A 15,051-nucleotide genomic window follows, 5' to 3' on the forward strand; every position below is an offset into this window, starting at 1 on the left:
AAGTTTGTGTTTGAACTTTGAATGTTTGAAGGAATTTATGAGCAAAGAATAAATTTATAATTTTGAATGAAATAATGGGCAAGTTATAAAGTTACATGTTTAAATGTTTGATGGGTAGGTTAAAATGTGTTTGAATGAATTTATGTTTGTGTTTAATTATTAGAAGCAATTTATGTTTGTGTGAACTTTGAATGTTTGAAGGAAAATATTTATGAGCAGAGAATAAATTTATAATTTTGAATGAATTGATGGGCAAGTTATGAAGTTACATGTTTAAATGTTTGATGGGCAGGTTAAAATGTGTTTGAATGAATTTGCGTTCATGTTTAAATATTAGAAGGAATTTTATATTTGTGATTGAATTTTAAATGTTTGAAGGAATTCATGAGCAGTGAATAAATTTATATTTTTGAATGAATTGATGGGAAAGTTATGAAGTTACATGTTTGAATGTTTGATAGGTAGGTTAGAATGTGTTTGAATAAATTTATGTTTGTGTTTAAATGTTAGTAGAAGGAATTTATGTTTGTGTTTAAATAATATAAGTTTGTCTTTGAACTTTGAATGTTTGAAGGAATTTATAAGCAAAGAATAAATTTATAATTTTGAATGAATTGCAGGTTATGAACATGTATGTTTTGATGGGGTTTGAATGAATTTATGAATGTTGGAAGCAAAACCCAAGTTAGAATGGGTTCAATGGATGTTGTTAGACGACTTACCTAAACTATGTTATCTAATCTATATTTGAACTCACTAGTTTAGCTATATGGTACTTCTATATTTTGTTAATAAATGAATAGATACAGCCGGACAAGTCACCGAGTTGACCCGCCCGAGTCACAAGTCACTAGTGGACAAGCCGATTCCCGAGTTACCATGCATTTGTGCCCACCCTGGCTTAAATTCCTGGCTCCGTCCCTGTCTCCCAGCACTTATTGCCTACTTAGAATGTTAATCCATAATGCAGCAAAAGATTACCATCATGTGAAGGAGCTATAGACGCTATATGCCACATTCATCTCGACCAATATTTCCAATTCCATTAAGAACAGGAAAAAGAAATGCAGGTTTTTTTAGAGAAAAGGCAAATAAAAGAGTTGCAGTTGATATAACCAAGTCCCCCGAAGCCACTAACATATTATCGGCGGAAAGGAGTATCAAAATTCTCGAAAGAGGAGCAATACTTCAGAACGTTTTCGTTTATACACCAATCTTTATCAACCCCTCAAAATTCAGAACCATCAAAGAAAAGAAAAGAAGAAATTAGCAGGGTGCTGACATCACAGCTTCGTCTCCCAATTCAGATGAGAAATTCCACCTCATAAAGAAAAACTAAAAAAATGCCAACGAAATAACCTTGCATCAGACCATTACGCCGAACCTCCAAACGCGTCCAAATTAAGTAACGGCGAGAACAACTCTAAATTTACACCAATCAAAACAAAAAACAATACGACAAGAGGGAAAGCAGAGCAGTGAAGGAATCTTTTGGGAGAGAGCACTAAAACAGAAAGCGCGATACCATCGATTGAAGTATAATTAAGTAATTGATAGAAACTGTAAGGTTTCAATGGCCACAATACCATCATTCAAACGAAGACCATTTAGGATGACGAAATTGCTCAGAGAGAGAGAGAGATGCAGACCTGCCATTGTGGGAAATCAGCAAGGAGTTGGTGAGAAGCAAATCTCTCTGCGTCGAGGGAAGCAAGACGGCGTAGAAGCTAACAACGACGAGGGCACCTCGCAGTCCCACCCCTACCCCTTCTCGCTCGCTCCTTCTCATTCTTCTCGTTCTTGTGGTTGCGGCATCTGGCCGTTTCACCAATTACCGAAATGCCCCTCCCTGTCCCTTGATTTTTTTATTCTTTTCCTTTAACTGTTACTGTCTTTGCAGACCCGATCCGGTCCAGAGTGCAGATAAATTGGAAAGCGTAAATGGTTGGGGATTCGATTCAGATGTGAAATATTCACCAGAGCCCGATCCAATTAATCATGTACCTTTCCCCTTCCTAGTTCTAACCATAGTCACAAATCTCGGGATATTCTCGGCGAGAAAATATTTCAGGATATTTTCAAAAAATATGTTTTTTTGAAAAACATTCGAAAAAGTCTTGATAAATTAAAAATAAAATGAAAAAATATATTTTTTGAAAGAGAGAAAACAATATTAGTTTGGATTGAAGATACAGAAAAAGATGATGGAAAAAAAAATAAAGAACTTGTAGTTTTGGGGTGAGTACTATGCTATTATTGCCCCTTCGTGTATGGGCCCATCTGGAAGAGAATGGGTGAGGGAACCCTCCGAGGCTCTCTTTCATTATATTTCAAAAAAAAAAAAAAAAACTTGCTCTTTGGGTCTCTCTTATTTTTTAAAATGGTGGGCATTAAAAACTCTCTTAAGAGAGATAAAATGATGAGCATTAAAAGCTTCTCTCCTTTTTCAAGAAGATAAGGGAGGCAATCAAGATAATGTTTGTATTCTTTATGTTTTAGTTGTTTAACTATTAACATGAACGTGAAATACTCGTGCTAATATTTCAAGATAGTAAAACTAAACTAGATACAGTCTGAAACGGGAGCAAACAGCATTCTTATAAAAACGGTTTGATCAATAAGATAGAAAGGGATCTGCAAAAGAAAGGTAATGTCATTAGTTTATTCATTGAAGCTAAAAAGGGAAATTTACGTAAAATGTTAATGATTCTTACCTCTGTTCAACAGAAGTTATATACGGGTCTGTATTTGACAATTTGTTTCAAGAAATGAGTCTGAATCAAGAAAAGTTGGTCTTTAACTTGGAAGGTTAAAGGTGTATCTGCACACGTAGGGCCGATAAACGAGTTGAATGAGTCTTCAAGCTTGGCTCATTCTTGTAGCCACCCGAGCTGATTTCAAGCTCATAATGAGCCCAAGCTAAAGGAGCCGAGTTCTAGCTGGCTTGTTTATAGAAAAAAAATACATTGGTCTAGAGATGGAAGAAACTTGATTATATATATATATATTAACACTTAACGAGGTTATATGAGTTGAGCCATCCGAGTACGAAAGCAGATCAGGTCATGCTGAACATAAGCGTTTTTTTTTCATGCCGACATCATGGCCGTCTGTTTGCATTTTGGATGAATGCCACGTGGTTTTGTTGACTTTTGAGCTTTTTAAATTGCAAATCGGATGGCCAAAGCAAAAACTCTCATGTTCAGCATGACCTGATCTGCTTCCTCCGAGTACCTATTGTTCATATTTAGTTTGCCGAGCTTATTTTACAAGTTTGAAGGAGCGCTTTGCAAGCCCAACATGAACTAGCACTATGCACACCGAATCTTTCCTATTATTAAGTGAAAGTAAGAAATATTTGATGCTTATTTGGATTTTGGAAGTAGCGATTTTGTGCAAAGTTTTGTTTTTATTGCCTTGACCTGGAATAAGCTTTATTTTTTATCCTCATAAAATTAGGGATGGCAGTGGGGCGGGGCGGAGGGACAAGCGCCTCAAGATTAGAACCTCCATCCCCGGCGGGGATGGCCACCCCCGTTTCATGTCCTCCATCCCTGGTTCAAATGGGGATGAGGCAGGGCGGGGCGGGGCGGGGATGAGGCTGGGAAAAGTGGCAGGGATGAGGAGGGGATCATGGTGGGGATGGGGCAGGGCGGGGAAAAGGGTACGTCCATCTCCGTTTCATACCCTTCATCCCTGGTCCAAACGGGGTGAGGCGGGGCGGGGCCCGCTTTCCCCCTGTCCACTGCCATCCCTACGTAAAATTAGTGAAGTTTTAAAAAAAAGGGTATGTTTGAGATGTACTTTTAATTGGTAGGAGGTCCAATACTGCGTGGGTAAACCTCTTCTCCTTTCATTTGCCAAAAAATATACCCAAGTTTGCATGTGCCTGGGGTTTAAGAACTCGTTGTGAATCATTCCTGGGTAAAGGGAAACACCTCATTTGTTTTTTTCGATCACGTATACCAACCGGAGGCAAGCCAATGTGCATCGGTGATGGAGTATTATATCTTGGGCTATTAAAAAAAAAAAACGATCCAATTGACTGGATTTTCACAAACTCAGGCAGCACTGTCTGACTCATTTTAGTCGCACAACCTGTATAGGAATTAGAGATGTTCCTGATAAAATTAAAACGAGCAAGCAAAAAACACAGAACAGATTTAACGTGGTCGGGCACAATCCAAAAGCTCTCTCTCCCTCTCTCAACATGATGCTATTGAGGGAGAGGTTCCATTGATTTTATAATGGTTACAATGCTCAAGAGATTTGTTACAAATAGGATCCTTGGTGGGTAGGTTGTTGTAATGTGGATGCTTGAGACTGTTAGAGACCCTGTTCAACTCAACATCTCGACACTTTCCTTTTCTCAATAGACTTGTGAGAGAACAACTCATATCTGTAAAGACCTGACCAGTTGGGGGTCTCTCCAGACGTGTGGACTCTTCACGGGGCCTCTTTGCTTGGATCTGGATCTAGATCTTTAACATCCCCCCTCAATTGGATCTTAATTCAGCAAACCGCTGAGCAGGCAAAGCTTTTGTGAAGATGCCAACACATTGATCCGAAGACTACATGCTTAACTGCAAGTTGATTTTTAGTTGTCCGGACAAAGTGCACATCGATTTCAATGTTCTTACTGAGCTGATGAAGATCCAGATGAGCTGCCATATAGGTCGTATTGATATTATCACACCACAACATTGGGGGAACATTATGTTGAACCCCAAGTTTCTTCAAGAGACATTGGATCTAAAGGAGTTCTACGATAGCATTAGCTATTGCTCTGTACTTAGCTTCTGTACTAGAACAAGCTACTATGTTCAGTTTTTTTAAGTTTTAGGACAAAATATTAGGACCCAGGTATACTGATAGATTTGCGGTCATCAAGACAACCAGCCCAATCTGCATCAGAGAAGGCTTCCAATTGAAACTGTGAGATGGGATGCATTAGGAGCTCAAAGTGAATAGTATGTTTCACATATTGCCAGATGCATCTTATTATTGCCCAATGATTGATCATGACAGATTGTACAAACTGACATACTTTTTATTCACTGCAAACAATAGATATGGTTTCGTCAACGTGAGATACCACAAGGCTAATGGCATATTTCTTATAAGATAACAGTAACCCCTATTTGACATGAACGACTTCAACCCCAAAAAATAATATAGTTCAACCAAATCCTTCAGAGTGAATTATTTACATAGGCACATAATAAGTCTTTTGATAGAAGTAGGAGAGTTTTCAGTAACAAGAATATCGTCAACATATACAAGCACATACAACATTGTTCCTTCCTACGAAGAACGAATAATGATGTATTTGTACTTGAGAGCATGAACCCCATAGCAGTTAAAGCTTGACTCAAACAATGGTATCAAGTACACCAAGCTTATTTGAGGCCATACAAGGCTTTAGGAAGTTTGCAAACATGATTAGGGTGATTTGGATTTAGAAATCTAGGTGGTTGAGACAAATAAACTTCATCTAAATCACCATTTAAAAAGGTATTATTCATATCAAGTTGTCTTATCACCCAATTGAAGCTAACAACAATAGAAAAAATTACATGAATGGTCGTTGGTTTGACTACAAGACTGAATGTCTCGAAATAATCAATCCCTTCTTCTTGAGCATAGTCTTTGGCAACAAAACAAACTTTGTACCTTTCTAAGATACCATAAGCCTTTCTTCTGACTTTAAAGAACCACTTACATCTAATAACATGTTGATCTACTAAAGGTGGTTCAAGGGACTATGTTTTATTGAGATTTAGAACAATCTTCTCTTTTTCCATAGCCTCTCTCCAATAGGCATGATGACTGGCTTGGGCAAAACTGTAAGGTTCATGGTCTTTAATATAGTGGGCAATGAGAGTAAGAGAGAGATTACGATGTGTTAAGATAGACCTTAGGGACACAGATGCCATCTTGGGACCTAGTGACCATAGATTGAGTACGAATAGGTTAGACGACTAGATCAAGTGAGGCTGAAGACCTTGATTCTTTGATAGACTGGGGTGACTCAAAAACAACAATTGGTTCATATGCAGGTTCGTCAGGTGAACTGGTGACTTTGATGACAGGTATGAGACAAGGTTGGATAGAAACTGGGCTTTGGATGATTGGGACAATCAACTACTGTTGTGAGACTAGGTTAATAACAGTCTCGTTTCTCACAAAGCTGACACACAACATGATTTGTGTTCTGATAAGACCGGTTGAACTGTTGATGTCCTCGTTCTATAGCATGAAATCTATTTTTATTAAACTGACGGTTGTTGTTGTTACGGGCCTATTTCCTTCAATAGGCCAGTGCAGCACAACAGTCCTTCCTCACTGTCGCAAGCCTACTTATCGCTCGCTTGCCAGTTGTGGAAGCTTGTAATCAGAGTGCAAGAGAGCAAGAGAGAATAGAAGAAAAAGAATTGCAATCACAAGAAGCAATCACAACGAGGGTGAACAAAAGAAAGTTAAACGCATTTGATTCATTCACAATAGAAATATTATCTAATATTACACTTTTTATCAGTAGTAGCCCTGGTCCTCGACAGACTTGGCATGGTCCCATCAATAAACCCATACAAATCATATAACAAAAAAAGTGAATTGCGACTCCCATAATAAATAATTGTCAGATGTGAGTTTTGTAATAAAAATACTGGGGGTTTGTTGGTGCAAGTAACGTGGGAAGCAAAAAAACATTTCATCTGGGAAGATGCCATGAAAAATTAATGGAGAGGCACTCAACGCAATACACAGACGACGAGTAGGGCAGGCAACGTGCAGGGACTACCCAAGGAGCAAGAGCAACAACGAACGACTCAAGGCCTGACCTCTGATACCATAATAAAATTAAAACGAGCAAGCAAAAAGAAATAAACGCAGATAATATTAAAGTGCCTACACCCATGACCCAAGAGATCTCTCTCCCAATCTCAACGTGAGGTTCCATTTTATTTATAATGGTTACAATGCTTAAGAGATTTGTTACAAATAGGATATTGGTGGGTAGGTTGTTCTAATGTGGATCTTGCTCGAGACTCTTAGAGACCTTGTTCAACTTAGCATCCGGACACTTTTCTTTTTTGAACAGACTTATGAGAGAAGAACTCATATCTGATAGGGCCCTCACTAGGGATCGCTACCGCCTTGATCTTTAGAATCGTGCGCGTAGGCACACAAAGCTTCTAGTGATTACAGTGCTTAAAATTTCCTCTGTGCTCACAGGCGATTGACCTTCAGCGCACGCAGGCGCTACACAACGCTCGCAGGCACGTAGCAAACTTAATGTGCTTTCAAGTTTTGAAGTTTAATTTTCCTCTTGATTCCTGCCAAATCGTATTAGGATCGGTCATTTCTGTGCAAAATATAAATTAAAGTAATTACAGTTGCGAAATTAGAAGATAATGCGAAAGACTTTTGTATATGCACTTAGCTTAGCTAAGATAATGTGACAGTGAAGAGAGCGTGAGCTCGGATTCACTGGAAGTTTGATCAGTTCAACATAATGTACAAAATTCTCTTTCTGGATCGATCTCGAACCGATGCAGATTCGGTAGTGGTTCTAAAGCACTACAACACTGCACCATTGAAAGGATGATATACAAATGCACTTGTACAGAATCTAACAGAATTGAGTGAATGCACTTAGCTAGATTTATATTTTCGACAATCTAGAGCTCGATTCAAGCTCCTAGGTTTGTCTGAAGCTCTTGTTCATAGTTGAGTAGAATCCGCAAGCATTCGCGCCTTCTCAACTCGATCTCTGTTAGAGGAATCTGAATTGAGATGTTAATCCGAATAGAAGAAAGGAAGTGAAAGACGATGACGATGATCTCTACATTCGTTCATGAATGAACTCAAGAAGCCTAATCCTCAAGAAGAGGCAGAATCTTCATAATGAAGCCAAAAGAAGACTGAACTTTATTTCTCCAATTTTCAAAATGTATAGTAAAATCCAAACACAAAAGACAACCTATATTTATAGTATTGACTTTCAGTGACGTCCAGCTGGTTGGGCGGCTCATGGTGTTAGGTGTAAGAAGGAAGGGAAGAGAGAATTCAAATATGAAATGTGGGTTGTTTGGAAAAAGTGGTTTTGATGACGTGGAATAGTCCTATATTGATTGTGTTTGAGTTTGTTGTGGGCTTTATAAGCCACATGTAAACTCTTACACTTGTTCCTGAGAACAAGAGGGTGGGATGACTATCACACACACGCGCGCGTGCGCGCACTTGCACGTTGTGTCGTGCCGGGCCGGGCCGGTTCAGGTTCGGGTTCGGGTAATTGGCCCTTTAAGGCCATATCCAATCAAGATTTTGCCCAAAGTTTCTATGAATATTTGGATTCTTCAACGGGTTATGAGAAAATGATAACGGGTCACGACTCCTCGTAGTCTGTGCCCGTTATGACTCTTCAGATTCCTTTAACAGATCTCAACTCTTCGATTTTCGTTAATGGGTCACATCTCCTCGGATTCCGTAACGGGTTCCTTCCACGCTTTGTAACCGTTCGTGGGTTATAAAAGCGTGGTTAGGGCTGGGGTTACGACAGATCTGAGACGGACTAATTTCTGAAGAAGAGTCTGCGATTTTTCATTTTCATGTTGCTCTCTCTCTCTCTCCTGAGTTATCCTGAAAGGGGTTATTCTGCAACTTCGGTTCGTAGAGGTTGTTTTCAAAGGACGATCCGTCGGAGTGCACCGGTCTGATCGTCGAGGCTATTGTATCCTTGGGGAAGGACGCCAGACCCTGTTTGCACTATATGTGGGGCTGAATCTTCTCTAAGGGAAGTACTTTCGTACGTCTTAGCATTTTATACTGTATTAACATGCTTATCTTGTGTTTATTGTGTTTTGTGCATCTGCTCGTTCATATGCTGCTTTCTGGATTTTTGTATATGGTGGAACCCGGCATGCCTGCTCCCTGTTTATGTTTCGATTTGTTGAAAATCATGATTTGTATTCTGCTGCATATTATGATTTATATCATGTTTTATATCATGATTATGATTGTGAAACTGTGTGATCCAAAAAATGATCCAACACATGGATCAAACTGAATTGCGGTCAACCCTATTCTAATTGTGCAAACCACCAAAATTTCCATGGCTGATGCTGTCCAGCTGTTGCTCACTACTGACCCATCCACATAACTGCTGATGCTACTTGGATACAATGAATACCAGCTGCGGTGTTTAGCTGATCCTGCTGATCGTGGACTAACCCGGATAATCCGCTGACCTGTCAACCATGGCTACAACCAAATACATCAATTCTGTTTTTTTATTATTCAAACTGGTATATTTCTTCTCTAACCGCTCCTACTCGGTTCTGCCCGTCCTCTGTTATGGGTCCCGTATCATATCTGTAGAGTCCTGACCAGCTGGGGGTCTCTCCAAACGTGTAGACTCTTCACCGCCTTGGGCCTCTTTGCTTGGATCTGGATCTGGATCTTTAACAGTTCCCTGATGATGTCAATTAACCTCAATTTCCTTGCGCTGCGTGGCAAAGTTTGGTTCATTTCCACTACTATATTAGTTCGAAGACACTCGTCTCATCGATCAGCCAATTGATCAGATACACGAAGTTATAAAGAGTAAACCAAAATGATGAAACGAGGATACAATACAACCACAACAATTTATCATCCAAATGATCAGATGGAACTGTTCTAAAGCACACAGAAAATGCTGCAAACGAAGATATATATCATAAGGAAAAAAAAAAAAACAGAACACAGCATAAAGAGCTGGACAACTAACACTAGGCTAAAGCCACAATGGATATTATCAAATGAAATGCAGAAAGAATACAATATGACAAATTCCTACCATCCTAAACATTTCTTTTTCCTACTTTCTCTTCATGTTCTCCCTTAAGAGTCCTAATTCTCCGCCCTATCAGTTATTTTGCTCCTCTTGTCCCATTCCATTCAGGTCTTCTTCCTGCCTACGAACTACAGTTGTTTTTAACAATTCCCTTGTTCCGCCCTTCCCCACTATACAAATAAGAAACCAAAAAAGAAAGATGCACAGCCAGCCAGGCCCCAGAAGGAAAGAGAGGGGAAAAAACAAATAAATTCTCTGCTTTCAACTAAACTCTCCCTAATTAAGCAGCGCCTCTAACACCGCCACTCCACTTCATTCACATCACATGTAACCCACCATCGCATTCCTCTGAAACACGAGCTGCTCCTGCTGCTGCTTCTCCAACCCCCAACCCCTCAGACGAGCTCATCTTTATCCTCATCTCCATCACCTTCTTGTGTGAATTCGAGTGCTTCGATGCCACGAACGTCGGGCTCGCCGCCGGCCGGTACTCCGGGAAGAGTCTGCCGGACTTATAGCGGACGCCGCATGCATTGCAGAGCGTCTTCGGACCCAACGGTCCCATCCTCCACTGCGGTGTCTTCTGTATCCCGCAGTGCAGACACTTCCTTACCGTGACGCCCAACTGCTCCACCGTCTTCCTGCTCTTTGGCGGCTTCGACTCGGCGAAGGAGTCGAACTCGACCTGGAATTGGGAGAGCTCGCTGGAAGGATTGGTCGCAGATGATGACGGGGAGATCAGAATATTGTTGGTGGTGGTAATGCGAGGAGAGAAGGCAGAGGGGCGGGAGCGTTTGCTCCTGGCCCGGGCAGGGACGGAGAGGAGGAGGGCGTCGTTGCTGCTGAAGCTGAGTGTCTTGCTGGAACAGGAGCTGCTTTCCAGGACGGAGACGGGGCTGGAGGTGCGGAACTGGGAGTCCTTGAAGGGGTTGCTGATGTCGTCGCTGTTGTTGTTGCTATTGTAAGCGTCGGCGGCAGCAGCAGCAGCGCTCCCCGCTGAGAACGAGTCTTCCACAAAGTTGGACAGCCACTCCAGCTCCGCCATGTCTTCGCACTGCATTTTCACACATAACAGAAACAAAGAGTTGAAATAGGACAGACAACAAAATTACGCCAATAAATATTTCAATTGGCTTTCCTGATTGCGTACGAATCGAAAAAAAAAAAAAAAAACTGGGGATTCAGGTGGAGACTCACAGGAACAGAGAACTCCCCAGGATGGCCGAAATCGCCGGTGTGCCCAGAGAAGGTGCAGTCAGTAACGCCGCCGAACATGTCGTTGCTCGGCCAACTCTCTATGCCATCACCAATCTTGCAATCAATATCCTCGTTGGGGAAGTCGAGCAGATCGTCGATGTGATCGAACAAATCCGCGCTCAACTCGGTTTCGATCTCTTCCATCTGAGCTCGAAAACAGAGTACCAGATGGTAATTAAGGTCATAAGATGTTCGTGTGTAAAAAAGAAGAAGAAGAAGAGATTGATATTTTATCTTCATCCATTTGGCAAGGAAATTAAGTTCAGACGGATATTAAAGAGCGGTAAGGCGTTCAATTACAATAGCTGCTTTGAAAGGCAAGAGACGAAGCAGAAAGGAGAGAAGCATTGCCATTGTAAAGGATGGTTGGCAACTGGATTGGAAAATTCAGAAAGAGGCTGTAGTCAATGTCAGTCAGTAGGTCACCCACATTCATTCATTCATTATATTGTTCAGTTTCAGGGACACGGCCAACCCCTCATTTGATGAGTTGGGGGTACCCGCTGAACGAACCACAAGTTTTAGATTGACGCAGCTGGAGCATTAAAAAATAGACTGGTGAGAGCAAAGCATTCTACCGTGCTCGTGGCTTGGAATTGGATGAACGGCAGTGCTGTGCCTGTGCCTGTGCATGCGGATGTAATAATATGGTGAGGACAGGAGAAACCCTCAACAGTCCACACTCATTGATGGGGGATTGGGGAAAGATAAAAAGGCAAACGTGAACGCATTCATTTGGCCCACCCCCACCAGTTAGTACCACTGGGGTTTTGAACCTGCAACGTCTGACCACAGGGAGACGTACACTAACAGCTCCTACCAACCACGCTGAGCCCACAACTGATTAGTTAACTCTTCCTATTTAACTATAAAAAATTTCCTGTCCGTTTAAGACAATGTGCTATATAAGACATTATCAAGTGACGAAATTGACCTCATCAGCCAATCGATATTTTGAGATGGAGCTAAATCTTGCCTTCAAAGGCAAATCAGAGTTTCCTTGTAGAGCAAGCTGGCAGTCTCCCACCCCCCTGCTAACATCGAATCCCAAATAAAAATAGACATCACCGCACGTAATGCTCGCTTTATTTTGAATTCAGACGGGGCAGTTAACCTCTTTGCTTGGTTTGCAATCCATAAGAAATTAAAGTCGGGGAAATCCTAAACTTGGGATGGCGACAGATGTTGGGCGTATGCACGCTCTTAGTTTCAGACTAATGCTAGCGTCTCATGCACTAGGAAATAGGAAGCTTACAATAACCTTTGGCAAGCATAATAGGGTGGCAACAAATGGGATCAAACAGCACGCATAACAAGACGGCCAGATGAACCACAAAACCCTAATCCCGACGAAGGACATACATAACCGGCCTACACTTAACCTTGAACGGTCCAACATGGTGAGCAAATTCGGACATTGTTGGTGACCATTTCTTTCAGCCCTACATTTTTGAATAAGTAGTGTGACACCAAAGAGCAGAAAGTCGTGCAGTGCAACGGGGGGCATGCAATTTATGCTTCAAAATCATGAAGTTCCTGTGTTTGGCAATTGGCATTGTCTTCTGCGAGAAACAAAAGAAAGGAACAAAAGGTGAAGTTCCGTAATTGCGCCAAAGATGACAAACACTTGTAGTCCTCAAGAGTCAAAGAGGCACCCACGTCATTCCCGTGAAAGGCGGTTTTATTCACCGGTTGCGTCTGAGAGGGAGCACAAGTACCAACAAAACAATGGGGACCTGGAATTGACCACTTCCTACTTCACCTGAGAGGGAAAGCTCGTGTTTGCCTTTGAGACAATTTGGGTGGAATTGGAATCCACTTCCATCAAAATTCCAACTACTCCCCAATGTCCCTAGCTATTTCAAAATGACCAGTACGGTACAATTATGCTCATTCGAAATTACTACCGACGGAGGTTAATGGCATTGACTCTCGGTAGCTATATGCTCAGTGATCAGGAACAAATTAATTGGACATAAAATGTCATGCAAAGAGAGAGAGAGAGAGAGCACTACCTCAGTCCGACTTTGGATCCGTTGAAATCGTTTCACCAAAATTGCATCAATTCTGCGGGTACAAAACCAAATGTTTATCGTTAACAATAAATAAATAAATAAATAAATATATATATATATATATAGAGAGAGAGAGAGATTTAGAAACTCTAAATTAAGAAATGGGGAAGTAATCAAAAGAAAAAAGAAGAAGAAAGAGACAGGGCCGTGTTCTTTCATCATCGAAGGCCGCAAATGGAAACAGAGAATTTACGAGCAAATGGCAGCCTTTTGCATTCATACTCCTTTGAATGAGTGTGTAATAACGCGTCTTCTTCCGCTCGCACACGCATGCACCCGATTTCCTTCCTTAGCCCCCGAGCAAAAGTGGCAAGTTTCGGAATAGTTGACCGAAATTTGCGCAACTTCGGACTCATGCGGAAGCTTATGGCTTCGCTATGCCGGGCTAGCGATTCAGCTCATGCTCCCACGGCAATTGTAAGCAAGCCAAAGGAATTAATTGAGAAGAAAACGAATAAAATGAAAAGAGGACTTGAATTGGTGTTTCTCCCCTTCTTTTTTAGGCCTCCAAACCTTTTCAAGGAAATCACTAAGACGGGGAAGGAAAAAATAAACGGGGAAAGCCCTACACTTCCCTTACAAACACCTCAATCCTTTATTAGCAGGCGTTTCGTTTAAAAAGATTCCAAATTTCTTCTAAGTCAAAAAAGAAAAAAGAAAAAAGAAAACAGCGGTAGACATAGCAACCGGCCTATTCGAAGTGGAGAATGACAAAAAAAATTGAACCAAAACCTCTAACATCTTCCAAACACTTGGAGAAGAGAGGGAAGTAAAAAAAAAGAGAGAGAGAGAATAAGAATAAGAAGAGTTCGAAGCACATGAAAAACGCAACCGAGAATGAAGCAATCTTTACCCGTTGGATGTGGATTGCCTAGCGGACCTCGGGATCGATAATAAGCAGAGGTGAAGCCCGAAGAGAGAAAAGGCGAGCAAGATGCTGACGCTATTAACTCTTATACCTCTCCCAAGGGGCCTCACCTCACGCAGAGAGAGAGAGAGAGAGAGAGAGATACGATTGCGGAAGTACAAAGAGATTTGATGAAACCTAAAAAGGGAAGAAGAGGGGAGTAAGCGGATTATACCTACATACACGCATATACATACAGGTGGGGGAGGGCAATTTGTCTCTGCTGGTCGATGGTTTGGTGAATCCTCACCACACCCCCCAACAGGCCCACACACACACCCAATTACACTCTCCCTATCTCCCCTTTTGTGCTGCTGCTAGCTGTCCATATGTCTTGACATTGAAGGCTTACGACTACGACGACGACCGTCTCTCTCTCTTTGCCCTTTTACAGACTTTTCTTTTTTCTTTACCAGACACCTTCCTTCAGGCAACGCTTATATTATATATTGTTATTAGTAACGCTGTTATTTATTAAGAAAAACAAAAAGGGAAAGAGGGAGGAAGAAGAGAAATGAAGGTGGCTTCCACCTCCGGTTTTGGCGGTGCAAAGCGCGTGAAAGGATGGGACCAGAAAAAGGCCTAAGTTGGGTCAGAAACCATTACGCTCATTGGAATGACGAAAACGCCCCTTCTAATGCTCACAGGTTTGCATGCTTTGGATCGGATAAAATCTTTCGTGCTCGTGGGAGGAACATCCACAAATGGGAAATTTTGAAGACAGGCTAGTCTGTGAATTTTTTCCAAATCTCTTTCGGTTCAACTTCGTTCCTTAAATGAAACGCCCCATTTAATTCGGACCTCTCTCATGCATCTAGATCCAGTTATCAGCAATTAATGTCACAACCCATACGCAATACCATGACGACCAATCACATCACATGGGAGCATTACCAGGCTCCACTTGAATTATTGCCGTGACTGGTGGTCATCTTTGGATCCCAGCGGATAGGATCGTGATTTTCTCACTCATT

General features: G+C 41.4%; 2 protein-coding genes across 4 annotated transcripts in view; both read right to left on the minus strand.

Moving 5' to 3' along the window:
* LOC149821538 (phosphoglucosamine mutase family protein) overlaps positions 1-1,849 on the minus strand; it is a 53,188-nt gene extending 51,339 nt beyond the window's left edge. The window contains exon 1 of one of the 2 annotated variants that reach the window (XM_089981585.1): positions 1,650-1,849. In XM_089981585.1, coding sequence (XP_089837711.1) covers positions 1,650-1,656 — 7 coding nt within the window. In that variant the 5' untranslated portion in view covers positions 1,657-1,849. The remainder of the gene's footprint in view (positions 1-1,649) is intronic. The other variant, XM_089981586.1, reaches the window with a different exon arrangement.
* A 7,914-nt stretch (positions 1,850-9,763) lies between these two features.
* Positions 9,764-14,407, minus strand: LOC149821539 (GATA transcription factor 7-like). Of its 2 annotated transcripts, none has more exons than XM_089981588.1 (4): positions 14,253-14,407; positions 13,111-13,162; positions 11,036-11,239; positions 9,764-10,892 (listed from the first exon to the last, which is right to left on the minus strand). In XM_089981588.1, the coding sequence occupies exons 1-4, from the start codon at positions 14,270-14,272 to the stop codon at positions 10,155-10,157; spliced, it is 1,014 nt and encodes a 337-aa protein (XP_089837714.1). In that variant the 5' UTR covers positions 14,273-14,407; the 3' UTR covers positions 9,764-10,154. The 2 variants fall into 2 exon arrangements, with proteins under 2 accessions (XP_089837714.1, XP_089837715.1); XM_089981589.1 differs by having other exon boundaries at positions 14,024-14,261.
* Between the last annotated feature and the right edge of the window lie 644 nt (positions 14,408-15,051).

The sequence above is a fragment of the Nuphar pumila genome, chromosome 11 (genome assembly GCF_984573655.1).
Source record: "Nuphar pumila chromosome 11, dmNupPumi1.hap1.1, whole genome shotgun sequence".
In the NCBI taxonomy this organism is placed as follows: domain Eukaryota; kingdom Viridiplantae; phylum Streptophyta; class Magnoliopsida; order Nymphaeales; family Nymphaeaceae; genus Nuphar; species Nuphar pumila.